We start from the raw sequence: 17,532 nt of genomic DNA on the forward strand, positions 1-17,532 counted from the left end.
ACCGGGCAGAGGGCCTTCTCGCTGGTGGCGCCTGTCCTGTGGAAAACCCTCCCACCAGATGTCAAAGGAAAAAACAACTACCAGACTTTTAGGAGACATCTGAAGGCAGCCCTGTTTAGGGAAGCTTTTAATAACTGAAGGACTATTGTATTTTAATATTTTGTTGGAAGCTGCCCAGAGTGGCTGGGGAAACCCAGCCAGATGGGCTGGGTATAAATAATAAATGATGATGATGATGATGAGAGAGAGGACCTCTGTTACCACTATGGCTTTGCTGCAACACCTATAGAGGCTCTATAAACTTTTAAAAAGTTCTAAGTTGAAAGAGCATTTCCAGAAGGGTTGATGCAAATGTTCTCCAAGCCACCTTGCCCAGAATGCCTCCCTCTGAGGAAGGACTTCTTGGCCCTTTCCTAGAGCAAGGCAGGAGAAGGCAGAAATCTTTGCGAAGTGGGGTGAGCAGCTGGGGACAGTAAGAGGGGGCTGAGAGGAGGCGGTGGGTGTTGCCTGACAGTTCACTGTCCCCCAAACCTGCTGCCTGAGACATTTGTCTCCGCTTGGCTCATGAAAGGGCCCATCTTGTAATGTTGCACATGGAAGTGTTTTGAGAAGCAGAAAAAATCACAAAAGGCCGCAAAACTATTATTAAAATTTGTATGCCACCCTATACCCATAGATCTCAGGGAGGTTCACGACATAAAAATACAATATATATATATATAAAACACGTAATAAAACTCTTGTTTGCTTCCACATTACAAGAGCTCTTATTGACTTTCTGTCCCTTTCATCGTGCAAGGAGGGAAATGCAGTCAAAAGTGGGCCTAATTAATTGCCACTTTGCGACACATCCCAAGGGTGAGGTAACACATTATGTGCAGCGCAAGGTGAAATGTGTTGGCAGAAATGTATAGAAAGCCTTGAACAAACATTTCCAGCACTCAGATTAGTTTCCAGCAGCTCGACATTACCAGGCTTCTCCGTTTCACACTTGTAAGTAACAAAGGGAACAATATTTCGAGCCAGTGGGGAAATAATTGTGGCAACGAGCGGGGAGATGGGACTGGAAGTGCAAGAGAAGAAAACGGAGTTTTAATGGAATGTTTGACACCTCTGGGGGCTTCAATAGCAGCTTGGATCCCTGCCAAAGTGAATAAATAGCTCTCACTGTTGTTCGTGCCTGGCCATTGTGCTCTGACACTAAACAGAGGTGTATTTTTGTGTGTTCAAAGGTTTCCTCTCCCATTCTAAGTAGACAAGTACGTTCTCAAATGTACCAATAAGCGGTACATTTGGGACACCGAAGTCGGGGTCAGCACAAGGCAGGGAACCACCCGAGGCAGGTGGTTCCTCATACACCCCCCCCTACGCTTGCTTTTGTGCTAGCAATCTTTCCTCATCCACCTGTGGCATTTTGAAGAATGGGATTCTTCCTCAGAACAAGATATTCCAGGAAAGGTGGCTCAATGTCATGGCCCTGTCAGGCGAGGAATCCCCAGATTTTAACTATTGTCAAAAGCACGCTTGCAAGTTATGGAAAGGCAGTTCCATCAGTCCTACTTCTCCCAGCTACTCCTAGGTGTGCACCTGATGAGGCAGTTGGCGCAGCAGGGAGGTCCTGCTATGGACCTCGACTTGTGTATCTCCTTTAACCAAGCTGCACACAAGCAAGCGAGGACTCTGCCTGTGTTTCACCTTCTGCTCCTCCCACTTCACCCCTCTTCTGGTCCTGGGAGACAATGGAGCAGAAGAGGTGGAGGCAGGAGGAGGAGGAGGTGTGGAAGCCCTTGATGCTACACTAGCCAGTCTCTGACATCCAGCGGAGTGCATGCACCACCACATCATTCTTTTTGAGTTTAGTTGAAACTTTAAACTTTCAATGAACTGCTTTTAAAAGGAAGTTCTTGCCAGAAAGGCCAGAAAGCAGGAGGTTCAAGTTTTTTCCACCACCTGAGTTTGCCTAATGGAAGTGCCTGCCCTGACTGAGGCGATCAACCAACTGTTTCAGTTCTGTAAAGCAAGCAGAGGCTCATATTATGGGGTGTTCCTTTCTAGAGAAGAGAACACATTTCCCACAAATAGAAAACTCACGTGTCAAAGAACTAGCCTTTCAAAAAATGTAGGTTCCTGCTTTGTGAACCTGACATCTAACATTCCCTGCAAAGTTGTGATTTTCTGTGCAGGGATAGATCCTGTGTTATACCCCCACCCCACCAAAAAACCAAAATGTGTTGGACAACAATGAAGAGTTTGCTTTTTAAAGCTGGTTCCGAATTAATGCAAATTCACCAGGTGAGCATATTTGCTGATGCACAATTGCGGCTGATGGCGACTCTGCCACTGGAGTACTATAGGGGTGTAAAAGGTAAAGGGACCCCTGACCATCAGGTCCAGTCGTGACCGACTCTGGGGTTGCGGCGCTCATCTCGCTTTATTGGCCGAGGGAGCCGGCGTACAGCTTCTGGGTCATGTGGCCAGCATGACTAAGCCGCTTCTGGTGAACCAGAGCAGCACACGGAAATGCCGTTTACCTTCACGCCAGAGTAGTACCTATTTATCTACTTGCACTTTGAGATGCTTTCGAACTGCTAGGTTGGCAGGAGCTGGGACTGAGCAACGGGAGCTCACTCCGTCGCAGGGATTCGAACCGCCAACCTTCTGATTGGCAAGTCCTAGGCTCTGTGGTTTAACCCACATCCCTACTATAGGGCTGTATCTCTGCGTAAAGTTGTATAATGCATTGTACCATGACAGACAACTATCCGAAGCCACCTTTCGTGTGATTTGGGCTTATCGTTGTTTCTCAGTCCCTCTGCCACCTGTGCCCTAAAGGAAGTAATAAAGTTTGCCAAGTTATTTTCGTTGGCAACACTCTGCTATCAATTGTCAGCAGCTATGGCAGTCTAAAAGTATGTTGCTTTTGTTCACGCCCTTCAGAAAGTCTTGAAAGACATTTCCGAAAGGCGAAATTCTGTAAAGCAGGCCATATACTGCTCTCTTCCTTGCCGAGGGAAAAGGCAAGTGCCAAGAATGCGACAGGGAGTTATTGGAAAGGGACCCCACCTGAGTCCTCGAGAAGCGGTTCTGTCACCACGTATGACAAGGTCACTCGGAGAAGCCCCTGTTCTGCTTTGCAGGCTTTCTATGGGATTCCCTGCTTATGACCTGGGCAGGCTCAGGGAGGCAGAATCTCAGACCAAGAAATTCATAAGGGCCGGCTGGAAGAGTGACAGGGTTAACTCTGAAGGATTAGCGTAGCAACATGTTCTCTAGGCAGCAGTGGGAATATTCTGCAAAAAACCCCACCAAATGACTGATACTCCTGCTGCTAAGTTTTGGCTGGGAATTCCCTGCGTGAGGTTGAGACAGGTATGTTCTAAGGACGCTGCCGTTGAGAAAAACAGCACATGGGCATATCTAAGCAAAATAGTCAAAAATGAATTTTGAGCGGGGAGGAGAGATTGAGCTGTGAAAATGGTAGCATTTAAACTAATTTTTATTTTTTTAAAAAACTGGATGCCTTTTGGTTGAGCATGCAGCCATAGAGGCAAGGAGATGCTCTCCAGTGCAGGAAACAGTCCTGCAGATAGGAAGGAAATTACCGTAAAATTGTGGACCCAACTCTCAAACCAGAGAGCTGCTCCAGAAGGACAGCATGTTTGTTTGAGCAGCTAAAAAATAAATAAATCAAGGCCCGTTCTCGTGTTGCCACCCTCCAGATCTCTTGAGGAGGCCCACGAAGAAGGGCATCAGGTGACGACATAGCATTTGAAATATTTTAACATAGAATTATAACCACCACCCATGTGGAGCTGTGCCACAAGCAGCCATTCCAACAGATGTGTGAATTGAGCTTTTGTTTCGCCTTAACCGCTAGAACGCTGCACTAGATGCAACAGCACAGACCACTGCTTAGAGAATTCCTGTAGCTCAATAGGACAAGGCTGCCTGGTGTATTGTTCTTGTTTTCCTTCTTCCTCTGGGGAAGCTGTTCTTCTGATGGAAGCATGGAACGCCTTGGTTTAGAACCAAATGAGGGATGAACTATCCTTGTCAATCCAAACCTCACTAGGGACTTATTCCATGATGGGGTGATCTTAACACTGCCTACCACCGAACCATTCCCAATCCACGCTGCTGCGAAAAACCAATAGGGGGCATTACTTGCTGTGTATGTAATCCTGCTTTACACAGACGAGGGCTTGTGCAAAACACCAGCTGTGCGTTGTGGAAACAACTACAAATACAGAGACACTTTGGCAATGATTGGCAGCCAGTCCAGATTTTTTTTTTTGCTCGCTCATGTTAAAGCTCAGCAACGACAGGCAATGAAGTTTAAATGATGGTAGCATCTTCTGCGTTCCCTTTGTGGACACAACTTTTATCCTGTCACTTCTCTGCGAGGCCCACATGTTTTTGTCTCTGTGCCTCGCTTGGCATTTTGCTTTTCCAGGAAGCAGATTTTGGCATTTGCAGAAGTGCAGCAGCACGACTCTTCCAGTCTGTTGGGGTTCCCAAGGGCCCTCGCTGAGCTAACTCCATATGCTCAGAATTAAGTTAGAGTCTCAAACTCATCAGCTTGGCTTCGGAATTATTAGCTCTGGAATTATAATATACTTCAGCTTCTGTGTATTTTATTTTCCGGTTCCTGAACCATCCAGGCCTTGTTGTGCATATATGGTCTCTCTCTCACACACACACACAAATAGAAAGAATAGTCTTGGGACTTGGAAGCCGTTGCTCTCTCAGATGACATTGGAATGAAATGGCCCAGAACTCAATTCCTTAGTAAAAATTTCCCGAAGAAAGCCATTTCAGTGTAACAGGCCCGTTGTGAGGGAGCTGTCAGCCCTCTGTGACTTATCCACTTCCGAGAGACTCACAACATCAGACAAGGCAAGAATCCAAAGGCCTGCTAGATTAAGTGGTGTCAACAGCAGCACTGTTGCACTGAGGAATGCCCAGCACACAGGCCGAAGGTGGCATGCAATCCATCTTTAAGGACTGTCAACAGATCTTCTCTGTTCACACCTGTACATCAGGGGCACAAAAACCTCAGGCCTGGGACAAAAGGTGACTCTCAAGCCCCCATCTCAAAGCAGTGGCACTTTCCCCCAAAATGCAAATTAAGACTTTTATCTAATTAGCAGTGGGAAATGCTTTCTGTCCAGATATGGCTAGGCACTTCCTTTAGAAACGGCAAAGGTTCCGGGAGTTGATTCAACTGTCCTTGCCACCATTCAGTCCTGTGCATGGCTACAGCTATGCAAGAACATCCTGCTTAAACCAAGGCTGCTTTCTCTTTTGCTTCGCAAAAGCACCGCGTTAACTGCTCAGAGCAGTGTCAGGACAGACACATAGCCCCAGGGCGCATGCAAAGTTCCAGCTAAAGTTTGAGCTTCTAAGTAACAGCACACAAAGTCAGAGTAAATAGGGCTATTATTATTTTTACCTGCCTGTTAAAAGCTTCCAAGGACAGACTTGGGAAGAAAAGCTGTAATCGGGGCTGCCGAGCTCCATGCAATCGTAGACGGAGCTTAGGACCCAGACAGTCAATAGTCCTGGTTAACTCTGCATTACAGCAGGCCACCGGGGAATCGGCTGAGAGGCCATCAACATGGGCTAATGCATCCCCTACCACTCTCTGGAAGCCATTTGGCTTCATTAAGTGGCGGGGGTGGGCCACTCGAATCGGTCTTACCTCCCTGTGGAGGGGAAGGATCGCAAAGAAGTCTAGTTGTACTAGGAAGTGATCTGACTGTGGCATTTCTTTTGTTCCACTCAAACTTAGTGTCAGATCACGAAGGCATGTCCATGGCTGTGTGTAAGGCCAGATTTATTCAGGGCAGCCCCATGGGGGGCATGCTTTCAAGGAGTCCTGAGCAGCCCCTCGTAAAGTCGTGTTGGCATGGATGTTAAAATCACCCAGGACCACCAAACTAGGTGTCTCCAGGAGAACATCTGGCACTGCCTGAAGCAGCTCAGGCAGGGAATGCTTGGTGCGGCAGGTACACCGAAAGGAATCTTGTATTCCCCCTGTTGCCCACCTTCCGGAACATGCACTCGGAGAACTGTGTCTCCCCAATAGAACACCTGGTGAAAACCAAGGGCTTTTTACGAATCACTGCACCCACACAACCTCTGTCACTGGTGGACAAGCAGCAGCAAGAACAAGCCCAGCTTCCAGGTCAATTCCTCCACCCACAATCAAGTCATGGATGGCAGTGGTCTTATGAATCATTGGCCTGCCATTGCATTGCTCTAGTAGTTCACCTGGAAGAAATGTTTTAGCCCTATCCTCACCCTGTTGGACAAGGTTTCTACACCCTTGTGCAAATTAATTGAAACAAACAATGTAGTTTATTGTACAAAACTCACATATACATGTACAAAACTCACATATATGTACATTAGTAACGGATATGACCTCTGCTATTTTTAAGCAGCATTTGAACACGGTTTGGCATGGAGTCTACTAGTTTTGAACAGTCACTGTTGATTTTCGGATCCCTGTTCCACACTTGAATCAGCGCCTGAATGAGCTTCTTCATAGTTGTACAGTCTACAGCACGGAGGCGACTTTTGCATATAGCCCACAAATTCTCAGTGGGATTTACGTCCGGGGAATTCCCTGACTAATCAAGTACCTGCATTTGCTCTCTGTCATGAATTTCTTCACCACTTTCGATGTGTGACAGGAGGCTAGATCCTGCTGCAATATCCCAGTACTGTCGGGATACCTCTTTTCCAGCTCTGGAATAACTCTCTTTCGTAGAACCTCAATATATTGTGGCGAGCGCCTCATTCCTTCTATTGGCTGCAGGCTTCCGACACCATAATGATCAACTGACTTTTCGTGTTTGTTTTGAGTACAGGATTACGAGTAAGATAGAAAACATGCTTTGTTTCAATTAATTTGCACAAGGGTGTACGTGCAGAGAATGGTTTTTACTTTTAAGTAGGGAAGCAATCAAAACCACAGAAAGTCAGCTCAGAAACCTGTGCATGGGCAGGTTATAAACCGAATAAGCAAAATGGGTCCACTCTACCATGCTGATCCCACCTCATTTTTCCTGCCTACGTAGATTGAATCACATATGCAGCTTGTACGTGAGCTGGAGAGGTAGATCATGTTTACAGAGACATACAGGCATGCACGCTTCAAGTCAAAAGCTGCAAATCATTCCGAGATAAACTATTTTGTAACAAAGCCTAATTTTCTGTATTTCCTTTGCTGTACCTCATCATGATAACTGCTCTTGCTCTTCATAATGCCAGCAGAAATTGGCATCCGAGGATTCCAGTTATCACCTTGTTGGGAGCCATATATTACTCAACGAGTAATGAGTTTAGCAATCAGCTCAGCGAACTGATAACAGACACTTTCCTCTCTCTCTCTCTCTTTCCCCCCTTCAAAGGACAAAAAGAGTTATTCCTGCCCTGTGTGCGAGAAATCTTTTACCGAAGACCGACTTATAAAATCGCACATAAAGACAAACCACCCAGGTAAGACGAGCCACATTAATGGTCTTAAATGTGGAGCCGTGTTCCTGACTAAGCAATAGATTTTAGCTGTGTTGTGTATGCTGGTTATCATACGTGGAAAACAGCGATCCAACCCTATAGAGTCCTGATACTACAGGGGGTTCCTTAGTTGGAGCAGCTCATGGCTATTAGTAGCAGCAGCAGCAGCGAACTCCTGGTGCCTCGCCTCACCTTGCCAGTGTGGTGTAGTGGTTAAGAGCAGTGGACTCGTAATCTGGGGAACCGGGTTCGTGTCTCCGCTCCTCCACATGCAGCTGCTGGGTGACCTTGGGCCAGTCACACTTCTTTGAAGTCTCTCAGCCCCACTCACCTCACAGAGTGTTTGTTGTGGGGGAGGAAGGGAAAGGAGACTGTTAGCTGCTTTGAGACTCCTTCGGGTAGTGATAAAGCGGGATATCAAATCCAAACTCCTCCTCTTCTTCTTCTTCTTCTTCTTCTTTTGAACTATGCTTGGCCCTGGCTCTACTCCCAATCTGCAATGCTCTAGTCTTTGCCTTGCCTACCTGGATCATTTCCCTTTGCTTCAGCAGCCAAAAATCAAAAGCAGACCCCTGCTGAGGCCTGACACTTGGCCAATCCAGAGGCTTCATACTGCCTGTCAGTAACAGGAGGCGATATTGCCATCCCCTGTTCCCCTTTTAATTCTGAAGAGAGGTCTGACTACACAATCCGGATTTGGCCCATGAGGTTCTCAGCTCAGGCCCCAAGATCCCTGGCAGTGACCCTGCATGGTCATCTCCATTCAAGGTTTTTAATAATAATCAATATTATTTATACCCCACCCTCCCCAGCTGAGACCGGGCTCGGGGCAGCTAACACCAAGTCTAAAAACAAGATTAAAATACAACATTAAAATGCAGCCTCATTTCAGTAGAAACTCAAATCAAAAAACTTTTCGGGGATGAAAACGTCAAATCTTCACCAAGGCCAATTATCCAGATTGGTCCTATATGGGCCAAAAAAAAAAAAAGCCAGGGAAGTCCCCAATTAGGAGTTCCATCACAGAAGGAGAAAGGAAAGAGGGGGAGGGGATCAAGTTGATTCCAAGCCAAAGGCCAGGCAGAACACAACTCTGTCTTACAGGCCCTGCGGAAAGAAATCAGATCCTGCAGGGCCCTGGTCTCATGAGACAGAGCGTTCCACCAGGCCAGAGCCAGAGTTGAAAAGGCCCTGGCTTTGGTTGAGTCTAATCTAACTTCCTTAGGGTCCGGGACCTCTAGGGGGTTGCTATTTATGGACCTTAAGGTCCTCTGCGGGGCATATCGGGAGAGGCAGTCCCGTAGGTTAAGCAGAGGTTGGATGGCCATCTGTCATGGATGCTTTAGTTGAGATTCCTACATTGCAGGGGGTTGGACTAGATGACTCTCGGGATCCCTTCTAACTCTGCAATATACACTCAGCATATGCATCTTTTTAAAAGGCATGCAATTAACTTGACTATTACACACTCTTGGGACTCGGCAACGTGGTCCCATCACTTCATTATTTCTAGTTGATTATAGCCTCACATCTGTATTCTCAGGCCTTTTGGTGTTGTTAACGACCTGCCTGCTTGGGTATTTTGGGCTCCTCCGGAAATCCCAGGTGAAACCTTAAGCAAATGTTATGCGCCTCTCAGAGAGCATCGAAGCTAATAAATGTTTGGTTAGCGAAGCTGCCCGGTTCGGTATTGGCCACCTGAGAGTGTTCCCTGCCAGGAAGGAGGAAAAAAACCACCCATTTCTGCAGCAATGGCGCAACCAGCCTCTTAATTTGTCACAAAAATAGCAAGACACCATGGAGGCAACTCAGCACACAAAAGCAATGGCCAGTCCTTGAAAAAGCTGTAAAATAATGAAGCAGTTTCCTTAAGACTGCACAACCCCACTGGAAGGCTGGTGTGGAGAGAGGGAGAAAGAGAAGAGAAAACACGGAAAAGGAAGCATATTGAAAGGACGTGGCAAGGAGCAATCTAAATATTATGTTTTCTCATTATTGTCATGTGTTTCCCGAAGGCTAAAGCTTTCCCCCCATGTGTGTTTTTTCTCCCCCCTCTCCCCTCTCCAGAGGTTTCCATGAACACCATCTCCGAGATTGTTGGCAGGAGAGTTCAGCTAAAAGGGCTGATAGGAAAGCGAGCCGTGAAATGCCCCTATTGCAATTTTTACTTCATGAAGAATGGATCAGACCTTCAGCGTCACATCTGGGCCCATCAAGGTAACTGCAGCGTAGCTGGCACTTAATCTTTTTAAAAATTGCGATCACTTCCTGACACGCCGGTGCTCCGGTTATGGCCCAGCTAGACGCATGGAATGCCATCACACAATTTACTAGCAGCTGTTTGGGGTGAGGGGTCTTTGAGGTTAGGGACCGTGTCATGCAGCTGGTGTTTTCCCCAGGAGGGAAGGCGGTAGCTGGGGGGAAAGGTGTCAATTCACAGCTGCTGTTCATCACGTTGCTGCTGTTGGCATCGGTCTGTCTCGGGAGACAATGGAGTGCTCCTCCAGAGATAAAGTCAAACAGCTGTGTTAGCAGCAGCAAACTGAGCTCCACAGGATGCAAGCCTGGGCAGCATGTACAGAGTTCCTGGGCTGCCCAGAAGACAAGACACACACACACACACACACACCCAGCCTCGCTGATGTGGTCCAAAGGTAAGCAAAGCAATACGTTTGGCACAAGCATGGTTGATTGCAGAGATACATAATTTTGGTGCTTGTTACCAAGCTGATACATAAGAGAATTTTCTAGGAAACTCAGGCCCTTCCAGACCTTCCAGTTCATAGAGCATCCATCCCGATTTGCTTGCAGGCAGATTACCGTACTTTTCCATGTATAAGATGATATTTTTTCCTTAGAAATTATAGGCAAAAATTGCAGGTAGTCTTATACACGGAAAGCAGAGGGGGCAATTGGTGGCAGCAGCCAGCAGGAGATTGGCAGTGGTGATTGGGTGTGTGATTGGTTGCTGTGGCAAGGCCTGCTGACAATTGGCTGCGGCAATTGGGCGGTTGATTTATGTCAGCCGTGAGGTATGTGTGCAATCAGCTGTGGTTGAATCGAGTGGCCAGGTGGGCTTGTGGCTGCAAGCGTGCAGGCGATTGGTGGCCGTGGCGATGCGTGCAGTTTGCAGTTGTGGGCAGGTGTTGAACCCCCCCCCAAAGCTGAACAACTCTGGGCAATCCCCCCTCCAAATTTGGTCCCCAAAAATAGGGGTCATCTTACACGTGGCGGCATGTTATACATGGAAAAATACGGTACGTTGGTTATTTAACAAGCGTTCATTCCAATTTGCAGGGCATGTTAAGGAGGTTAGATGATGATGCATCAAAATAAGTTGCACCCCACGCTTCTCAGTGCATTTTCTCCATCGCTTTGCTTATCACAAAAAGTCCAATCTTTGCAGGTTTGTTGCACATGACTGCCCAATCAGCAACCTGAATTTGCTGGTGCTTTTGAATCCCACCTGAAAATGCAATGGTCTGGAAGTTCCCTGTGAGGCTCACAGTCCTGGTTCTTCACCCTGGAAGCCCAGTTCTGTGGGCATTTGCGAAGAATTGCTGCTTTCCCAGTACTTTCGTCAACATCAGCTCGTTAAGCCTTCCACCCTTTGGACTGGTTCACACTTTGGGTTGCAGCCAATGTTATTCATACTCAGAGAAGACCCATTGAAATTGACAGACATAACTTAGGGCCATTAACTTCAGTGGGTATATTCTGAGTAGAACGCAACCCAGAATTTCTTAACGCAAGGACCGGCAGCTGAAAATGTAAACAGACTCTGTTCAAAAGTATTGCACTTTGAGGAGGCAGCAGGTGGTGGCCAATTAACCCGAGATCTGTGATGACTCAGGCATGCAAGTCGTCACTTGATGTTGCACTCATCAGGTGATGAACTTGCATGCATGATCTGCCCTGCAGTCACCATCCAGGGAAAAGTGCTTCCCAGACTTGGGTCTCCAGTTGTTTTTGGACTACAGTCCCCATCATCCCTGACCACTGCTCCTGCTAGCTAGATTGGATGATGGGGGTTGTGTTAGTATTTTCATTCTCCATTGCTGGATCATATGCTCCTATGTTTACTTTTCTGTACTGTTGCATATGGAAACAATAGTCGGTCTGAGATACTTCCGCTCTTTGTTCTCTGTCTCTCTTATGAGGGAACTGTCTGTGTGAGAAGACGCAGCTCACCACTCGTCATGATGCTTTTGTTTTCTTTGCTGTAAATAAAGACTCTGCTACATTAATTAATAATAATAATAATAATTTATTTATACCCCGCCCATCTGGCTGGGTTTCCCCAGCCACTCTGGGCAGCTTCCAACAGAACACTAAAATACAATAACCTATTAAACATTAAAAGCTCCCCTAAACAGGGCTGCCTTCAGATGTCTTCTAAAAGTTTGGTAGTTATTTTTCTCTTTGACATGTGGTGGGAGGGCATTCCACAGGGCGGGCGCCACTACCAAGAAGGCCCTCTGCCTGGTTCCCTGTAACTTGGCTTCTCGCAGTGAGGGAACCACCAGAAGGCCCTTGGCACTGGACCTCAGTATCCGGGCAGAACGATGGAGGTGGAGACGTTCCTTCAGGTATACTGGACCGAGGCCTTTTAGGGCTTTAAAGGTCAGCACCAACACTTTGAATTGTGCTCGGATATCCGACACAATCTCACTTTCGCTGAACTGCTAACGCGTGCTCAACATCTACGTATGTGGGTCAAAGTGTTTTGCAGGACTGGCCCAGAGGAATGTCCCGATAGGTTGTAGACCAGAAACAGCTGGAGAACCAAGTTTGGAAAACACTGCTGAAGGCCGTGCAGGGAGCACCTTTGCAGCATCACAGATATGGCAACAGGAGAGGGGTGCAACTCGTAAGATTTGCAATATAAACACACTTAGCTAGAATTAAGCCCCATTGGCTGATAAAAGATTCTTCCAGGTGGTACATTTAGCCACAGCACTGGCTGAATAGGTTTTTAACATACCATAAACACCTTTGGTGAATGCAGAGTGTTCACCAGGACAGTGGCATCTGCTCTGACCAATTTAGTTAATGCTGTAATTAAACATCACTTGGAAGGATATTCCATCTGATGGTGTGTTGTTGTTTTTTTTAAAAAAGGAAAAATAGGCTAGCACAGGCCCTGCTGGCATAGGGCTTCTACATTAATTCCCACTGCTAACTTTATTTATTGCATTTCTCATTTATAGCATCTTTGACATGATAAATGGCAAGCAGTATATTTCCACCTCGCCCCCCTTTGTTGCTCTAGTACTCTGAAAGCAGAGCTCTGACATAAGTCATCTTTTTGAAGTCTCCTGCTGCATCTTCTATTGGAGCTACTGCAAAGTCTATGTAAATCAGTTGTTTGTGGCTCATCTAGTTCAAAGCTACCCGTTTTAGCGATTTTCTGCCTCAGCAGATAAGTCAAAAGTTATTCCGTAATTAATATTTCGAATCCCTTTTGTTTTTGAATTAATGAATCACAAGTTAGTCCAGCGAGTATTCCTGCCTGATAATATCCACACACAAAAGGGTAAATTAAATTATTACCGTCATCCATGCAAAGGCTGCTGTTTTCAAGCCTGGATATTCTCAAAGCTATAGAAATTATTTCTGCATAGAAAAGTAAAATGCTATTATGACCTAGCTGTGCTTGTGTGTGTACACATAGTGCGGTCTCTCTGCCTCATATATTCCACCATCAGTGCAGAAGAAAAGAACTGAAACTCTCCTGCTCCTTTGCATCCTTCATCCCTCTGTGCATCCCCTCCTTTTTATTGCAGCAGCAGCAGCAGCACTCCCTGCCCTTACTGCCTAGGAATAGGGGAGACTTGCTTATTGCAATCCACTATAATAATAATGGGACGCGGGTGGTGCTGTGGGTTAAACCACAGAGCCTAGGACTTGCTGATCAGAAGGTCAGCGGTTGGAATCCCCGTGACGGGGTGAGTTCCCATTGCTCGGCCCCTGCTCCTGCCGACCTAGCAGTTTGAAAGCACATCAAAGTGCAAGTAGATAAATAGGTATCACTCCGGCGGGAAGGTAAACGCCATTTCCGTGCACTGCTCTGGTTCGCGGCTTAGTCATGCTGGCCACATGACCCGGGAGCTGCCTGCAGACAAACGCCGGCTCCCTCGGCCAGTAAAGTGAGATGAGCGCCACAACCCCAGAGTCGGCCATGACTGGACCTAATGGTCAGGGGTCCCTTTACCTTTCCTAACATGAACTCAGGATCCTTGTCCTCTACCAGGGATTTTAGACATTGAAGTAGTCCTAGGACATCGCCTTCAAGTGGCCATTCCTCGTATCCCTGCAAAGTTTTTGACCAGTCATCTCCAGACAGCCCTTTCTTCATTTCTGTTCTCTCTCTTTTTGCACAGGCATCAAGCCATTCAAATGCTCCCTGTGCGAATATGCCACTCGCAGCAAGAGCAACCTGAAAGCTCACATGAACCGCCACAGCACTGAGAAGACCCACCTGTGCGATATGTGCGGGAAGAAGTTCAAATCCAAAGGCACCCTGAAGAGCCACAAGCTCCTCCACACCGCCGATGGCAAGTAGCTCTCTATCAGGGCCGACACCACCCAAAGCCCTTCCGCAATAGTTTTCATCATATTGCTCGTTTGAAATTGCAAGCTAGCAGTGACTCAGAGCAATGCAGTGGTGCTGCATAGAGTTAGGGTGGCTTTCATGGAAAACCCTATACAGACTTGTGCCGGGGGTGGGAGAGTTCTGCCCCACAAGGCTAATTAGGCCTGGCACGAGTTCAGATTTGGCCTGCAAGGTTATTTCCCCCAAGCCATGCCCACTTGCCCCACAGCTGATGTGATATATGACATCAGGTGCGGGGCAAACAGAGTTGTGGCTGTTGATGCACAACTGGTAGTCTTAAAGGGAACTCCTGATTTCCCATTGGAAATAAAGAGCAAGTGTGCTGGATTCAGCTGCACTGGGGTCATGGCACAGGGAACTCTACTGGGCTTAAGTTGCCACTTATTAGCAGATAGGCAGCGACTCCAGGCATGTCGGATCGTGCATCCAATCCCTGAAGAAGGCAGTAACTTCAAGGCTGCTTGTCAACTAATAGCTGCTGGCTTCAACCTTCAGCCGATCAGCGGGGCTTCAGAGCGCTTCAGCAAGACCCGAGCGGTGCTCTGAAGTCCCAACCATCTGATGCCAAGTGATTGACAAGTGGGTGGTAAGGGAGATAAAGACCTGTGTTACGCCATGCCACACAGAAGCCCTGTGCATGGAGTGAATCAATTGGCCCCTTGATATCACCACCTGCCCAATGACGCGTCTAAAAAAACCCCCAAAACACCAAGGTGTTAAGATTCCATCTGCTCACACACTGTTGCCTCTCACCTTTGTTTCTTTTCCAATGCTCTGTAAAGATGCCTAAATGCAAGCAGTGTGTTTTGCACCAAGTTTTATTATATGCATGAAGAATAGTCAGAGTTGCATTGCTAGATTAGACCAAAGATTCACCTAGCACTTCCTGTCTATCAACTGGCCAGCCACTTCTGTTCTTGGGAGGCTGTTTCTGCAAACTCAGCCGTCCCCTGTCCAACATTTTTCTATTCCTTCCTCTTGCCAAGAATGGCACATCAGTACAGAATGCATCTCTGTCCGAGTTTATTGCTGTTCACAGTAACTAATGAAGCACAGAGCATGACTTCTAAGTTCAATTAGATAGTGAACATTCTAAACATCAAGCCTTTTCCCTCCACCGTGTTTTATGGGAACTGTCAACCTTATGCATAAGCTGCTCTGGAATTCCATCAACATCTTAGAATTTAGAGGAGAAAACTTGACAAGTTAGTATAGATTTGCCTTTTCAACTTGCACTTTGGGGTTCCCTTTTAAGTTTTTGACAGCTGTTGCTGAAAGGATTTCAAACAGAAATTCTCTGTCGTGGTAATGAAGGAGGAGCTGGAGTAAAACAGACCTCTGTGCAGGTTTTAATATGCTCGCATCATACTGAGAGTCTTCCACAGTTTGCAAACAGCTGAGAGTTAAAGAGAGAAGGGCTACCGATTTAGATTCTAAAAAAGATGCACGGCAGATGCTTTAAATGCTGTAAACTGTTCTGCAGTCCAGACTTGTATAGCATAAAGTCAAGCAAATAAATAAATGATGTGAAATGTTAAAAGGGGCATTCGGGAAGAGAATTGCTTGCAGCACTTACGACATGCTCAGGTTTATTTAAAGTTTCTTTTATGCCATCAGGATTCAAAGGCTGTTACTCCCTTGTGTTTGTTTGTTGTCCTACGAATCTAAGGTATCAATACCAATGTACATAAACCAGGAATTATACAGTTTTTAAAGCCTCCGGCTTTACTTTTGAATATATTGGGCCGAAGCTAGATGTGGTGTAGAGCATCTGTGATCGAGATCTCCTATTGTCAATTTTAAAATATTGTGAAGCTTAAAGAAGCCACAGGGAAGGGGTTATGAGAAAGAGGGGGATAACCTTTTCCACAGCACCATTTGCCTAGCCTAAATTTCCCACCACATTTGGGGAGGGTAGTTTAGAAAATGTTGCGGTGGAAGGATTAAAACACCTCCTGACCTATCGCTGCTGCCCCAACTTGATTTGCCACCCATGAAAACCTACAGGAGAACTGACTCATTGATGTTCCCTTGTCACATTTAATTAACCTTTTAGACTGTCCAAAGACCTTTGAAACTGTGGACTTTAAGAGAGCAGAATCGTTCTGCTTTTGCCTTAGGTGGCGATTCTCCTTCAGGACACTTCATTCTCCCAAATTCATCCCGTCAATAGAACACATTCAGGTGATTTCAAAGGTTGCCATCTGAAGACAACTGACCAAGCACACATCAAGGAAGATGCGTAAATGGAAACTCAACATAACAGTGAAACGGTATCATAAAGGCGGGTAAATCACAGCTTCAGAAACAAATAAAAGCAGCATTATAGAAACAGAAATTCAGGAATAGCAGGGTTGAATCATGACGGTTGCTACTTCATATCTGTTTTCCTCTGTTTAAATGAGACAACGCATTTGTATCTGAATTGGTTGGTTTTCTGTTTCAGGGAAACAGTTCAAGTGCACAGTGTGCGATTATACTGCCGCACAAAAGCCACAGCTGCTGAGGCACATGGAGCAGCATGCTTCGTTCAAGGTAAGGAGGTTGCTGCTGACTTGGCTGCGTGAACCGCTGTGCCGCCAAGCAGTTATTGCGGGTGCAGCACATGGCAGCGGTTGAGATACCGCGGCAAACTATGCCCAAGGTTAGAGGCTCCAGATTTAGATGTCCCTGGACCGGCATGGGAAGCTGGAGCCAGAGAGGTCCTTATAACTTCTATCTTCTCCCCTCTCCCATGGGCCAAGTTTGGCAGGTGGGGTTGCCCACCTCCAAATCACCTGGCACCGCGATGACGTCTGGTGACCAGTTTTTGCCTGCACAGGTTGCAGTTAAACCATACTGGCACAGGCATGTCTAGAACTGTGTGGGGTGCTTTAAAGCCCTGATATTCAGCTGATTGTCCATTTCTCCTGATTTGATAGATATCTCTTCTGTACACTTCTCTCTCCTGCCTTTAGTCTTTAAGTTTTGTTTCACTTCCCCGCCCTTAAGACTCAGATCCCTGGGCTGAACTTCGACCCTCCTGTAGTTGTCGAAGCTGTGGCTCAAAACAACCTGTGCATTGGGGATATTAAAACAAAAGACCGGCTGTTTTACAACAGAAACAAACCCCCAAAGGCTAAGCAGCTACATTCTAGATGATGATGATGATGGTTATGCATTTTATCATTGATTATTAGGATGTATTTTAGCCCTCTTCAGGCATTCAAAAGAACAAATCTTTTGTGATGTGTTAATGTATCCAGGATTGCATATTTATGCAATTAACTTTCTCCATGCTTGCATTTTTGGGATTCGTCTTTCCCTCCGATATTTACAGAAAGAATTCTAGCTAGCTACAGTTACCATATAACATGATACCATCTGTATTTTATTGGTTTTTGTGGACGTCA

The 17,532-nt window shown here is 46.4% G+C and overlaps 1 protein-coding gene across 4 annotated transcripts in view; it reads left to right on the forward strand.

Annotated features, from left to right (window-relative positions):
- ZFAT (zinc finger and AT-hook domain containing) overlaps positions 1-17,532 on the forward strand; it is a 126,768-nt gene that overhangs the window by 81,105 nt on the left and 28,131 nt on the right. For all 4 annotated transcript variants that reach the window (XM_053395259.1, XM_053395257.1, XM_053395256.1 and 1 more), the window contains 4 exons: positions 7,419-7,506; positions 9,592-9,741; positions 13,908-14,081; positions 16,587-16,675. In XM_053395259.1, coding sequence (XP_053251234.1) covers positions 7,419-7,506; positions 9,592-9,741; positions 13,908-14,081; positions 16,587-16,675 — 501 coding nt within the window. The remainder of the gene's footprint in view (positions 1-7,418; positions 7,507-9,591; positions 9,742-13,907; positions 14,082-16,586; positions 16,676-17,532) is intronic.

This window comes from Podarcis raffonei, chromosome 7 (assembly GCF_027172205.1).
Source record: "Podarcis raffonei isolate rPodRaf1 chromosome 7, rPodRaf1.pri, whole genome shotgun sequence".
In the NCBI taxonomy this organism is placed as follows: domain Eukaryota; kingdom Metazoa; phylum Chordata; class Lepidosauria; order Squamata; family Lacertidae; genus Podarcis; species Podarcis raffonei.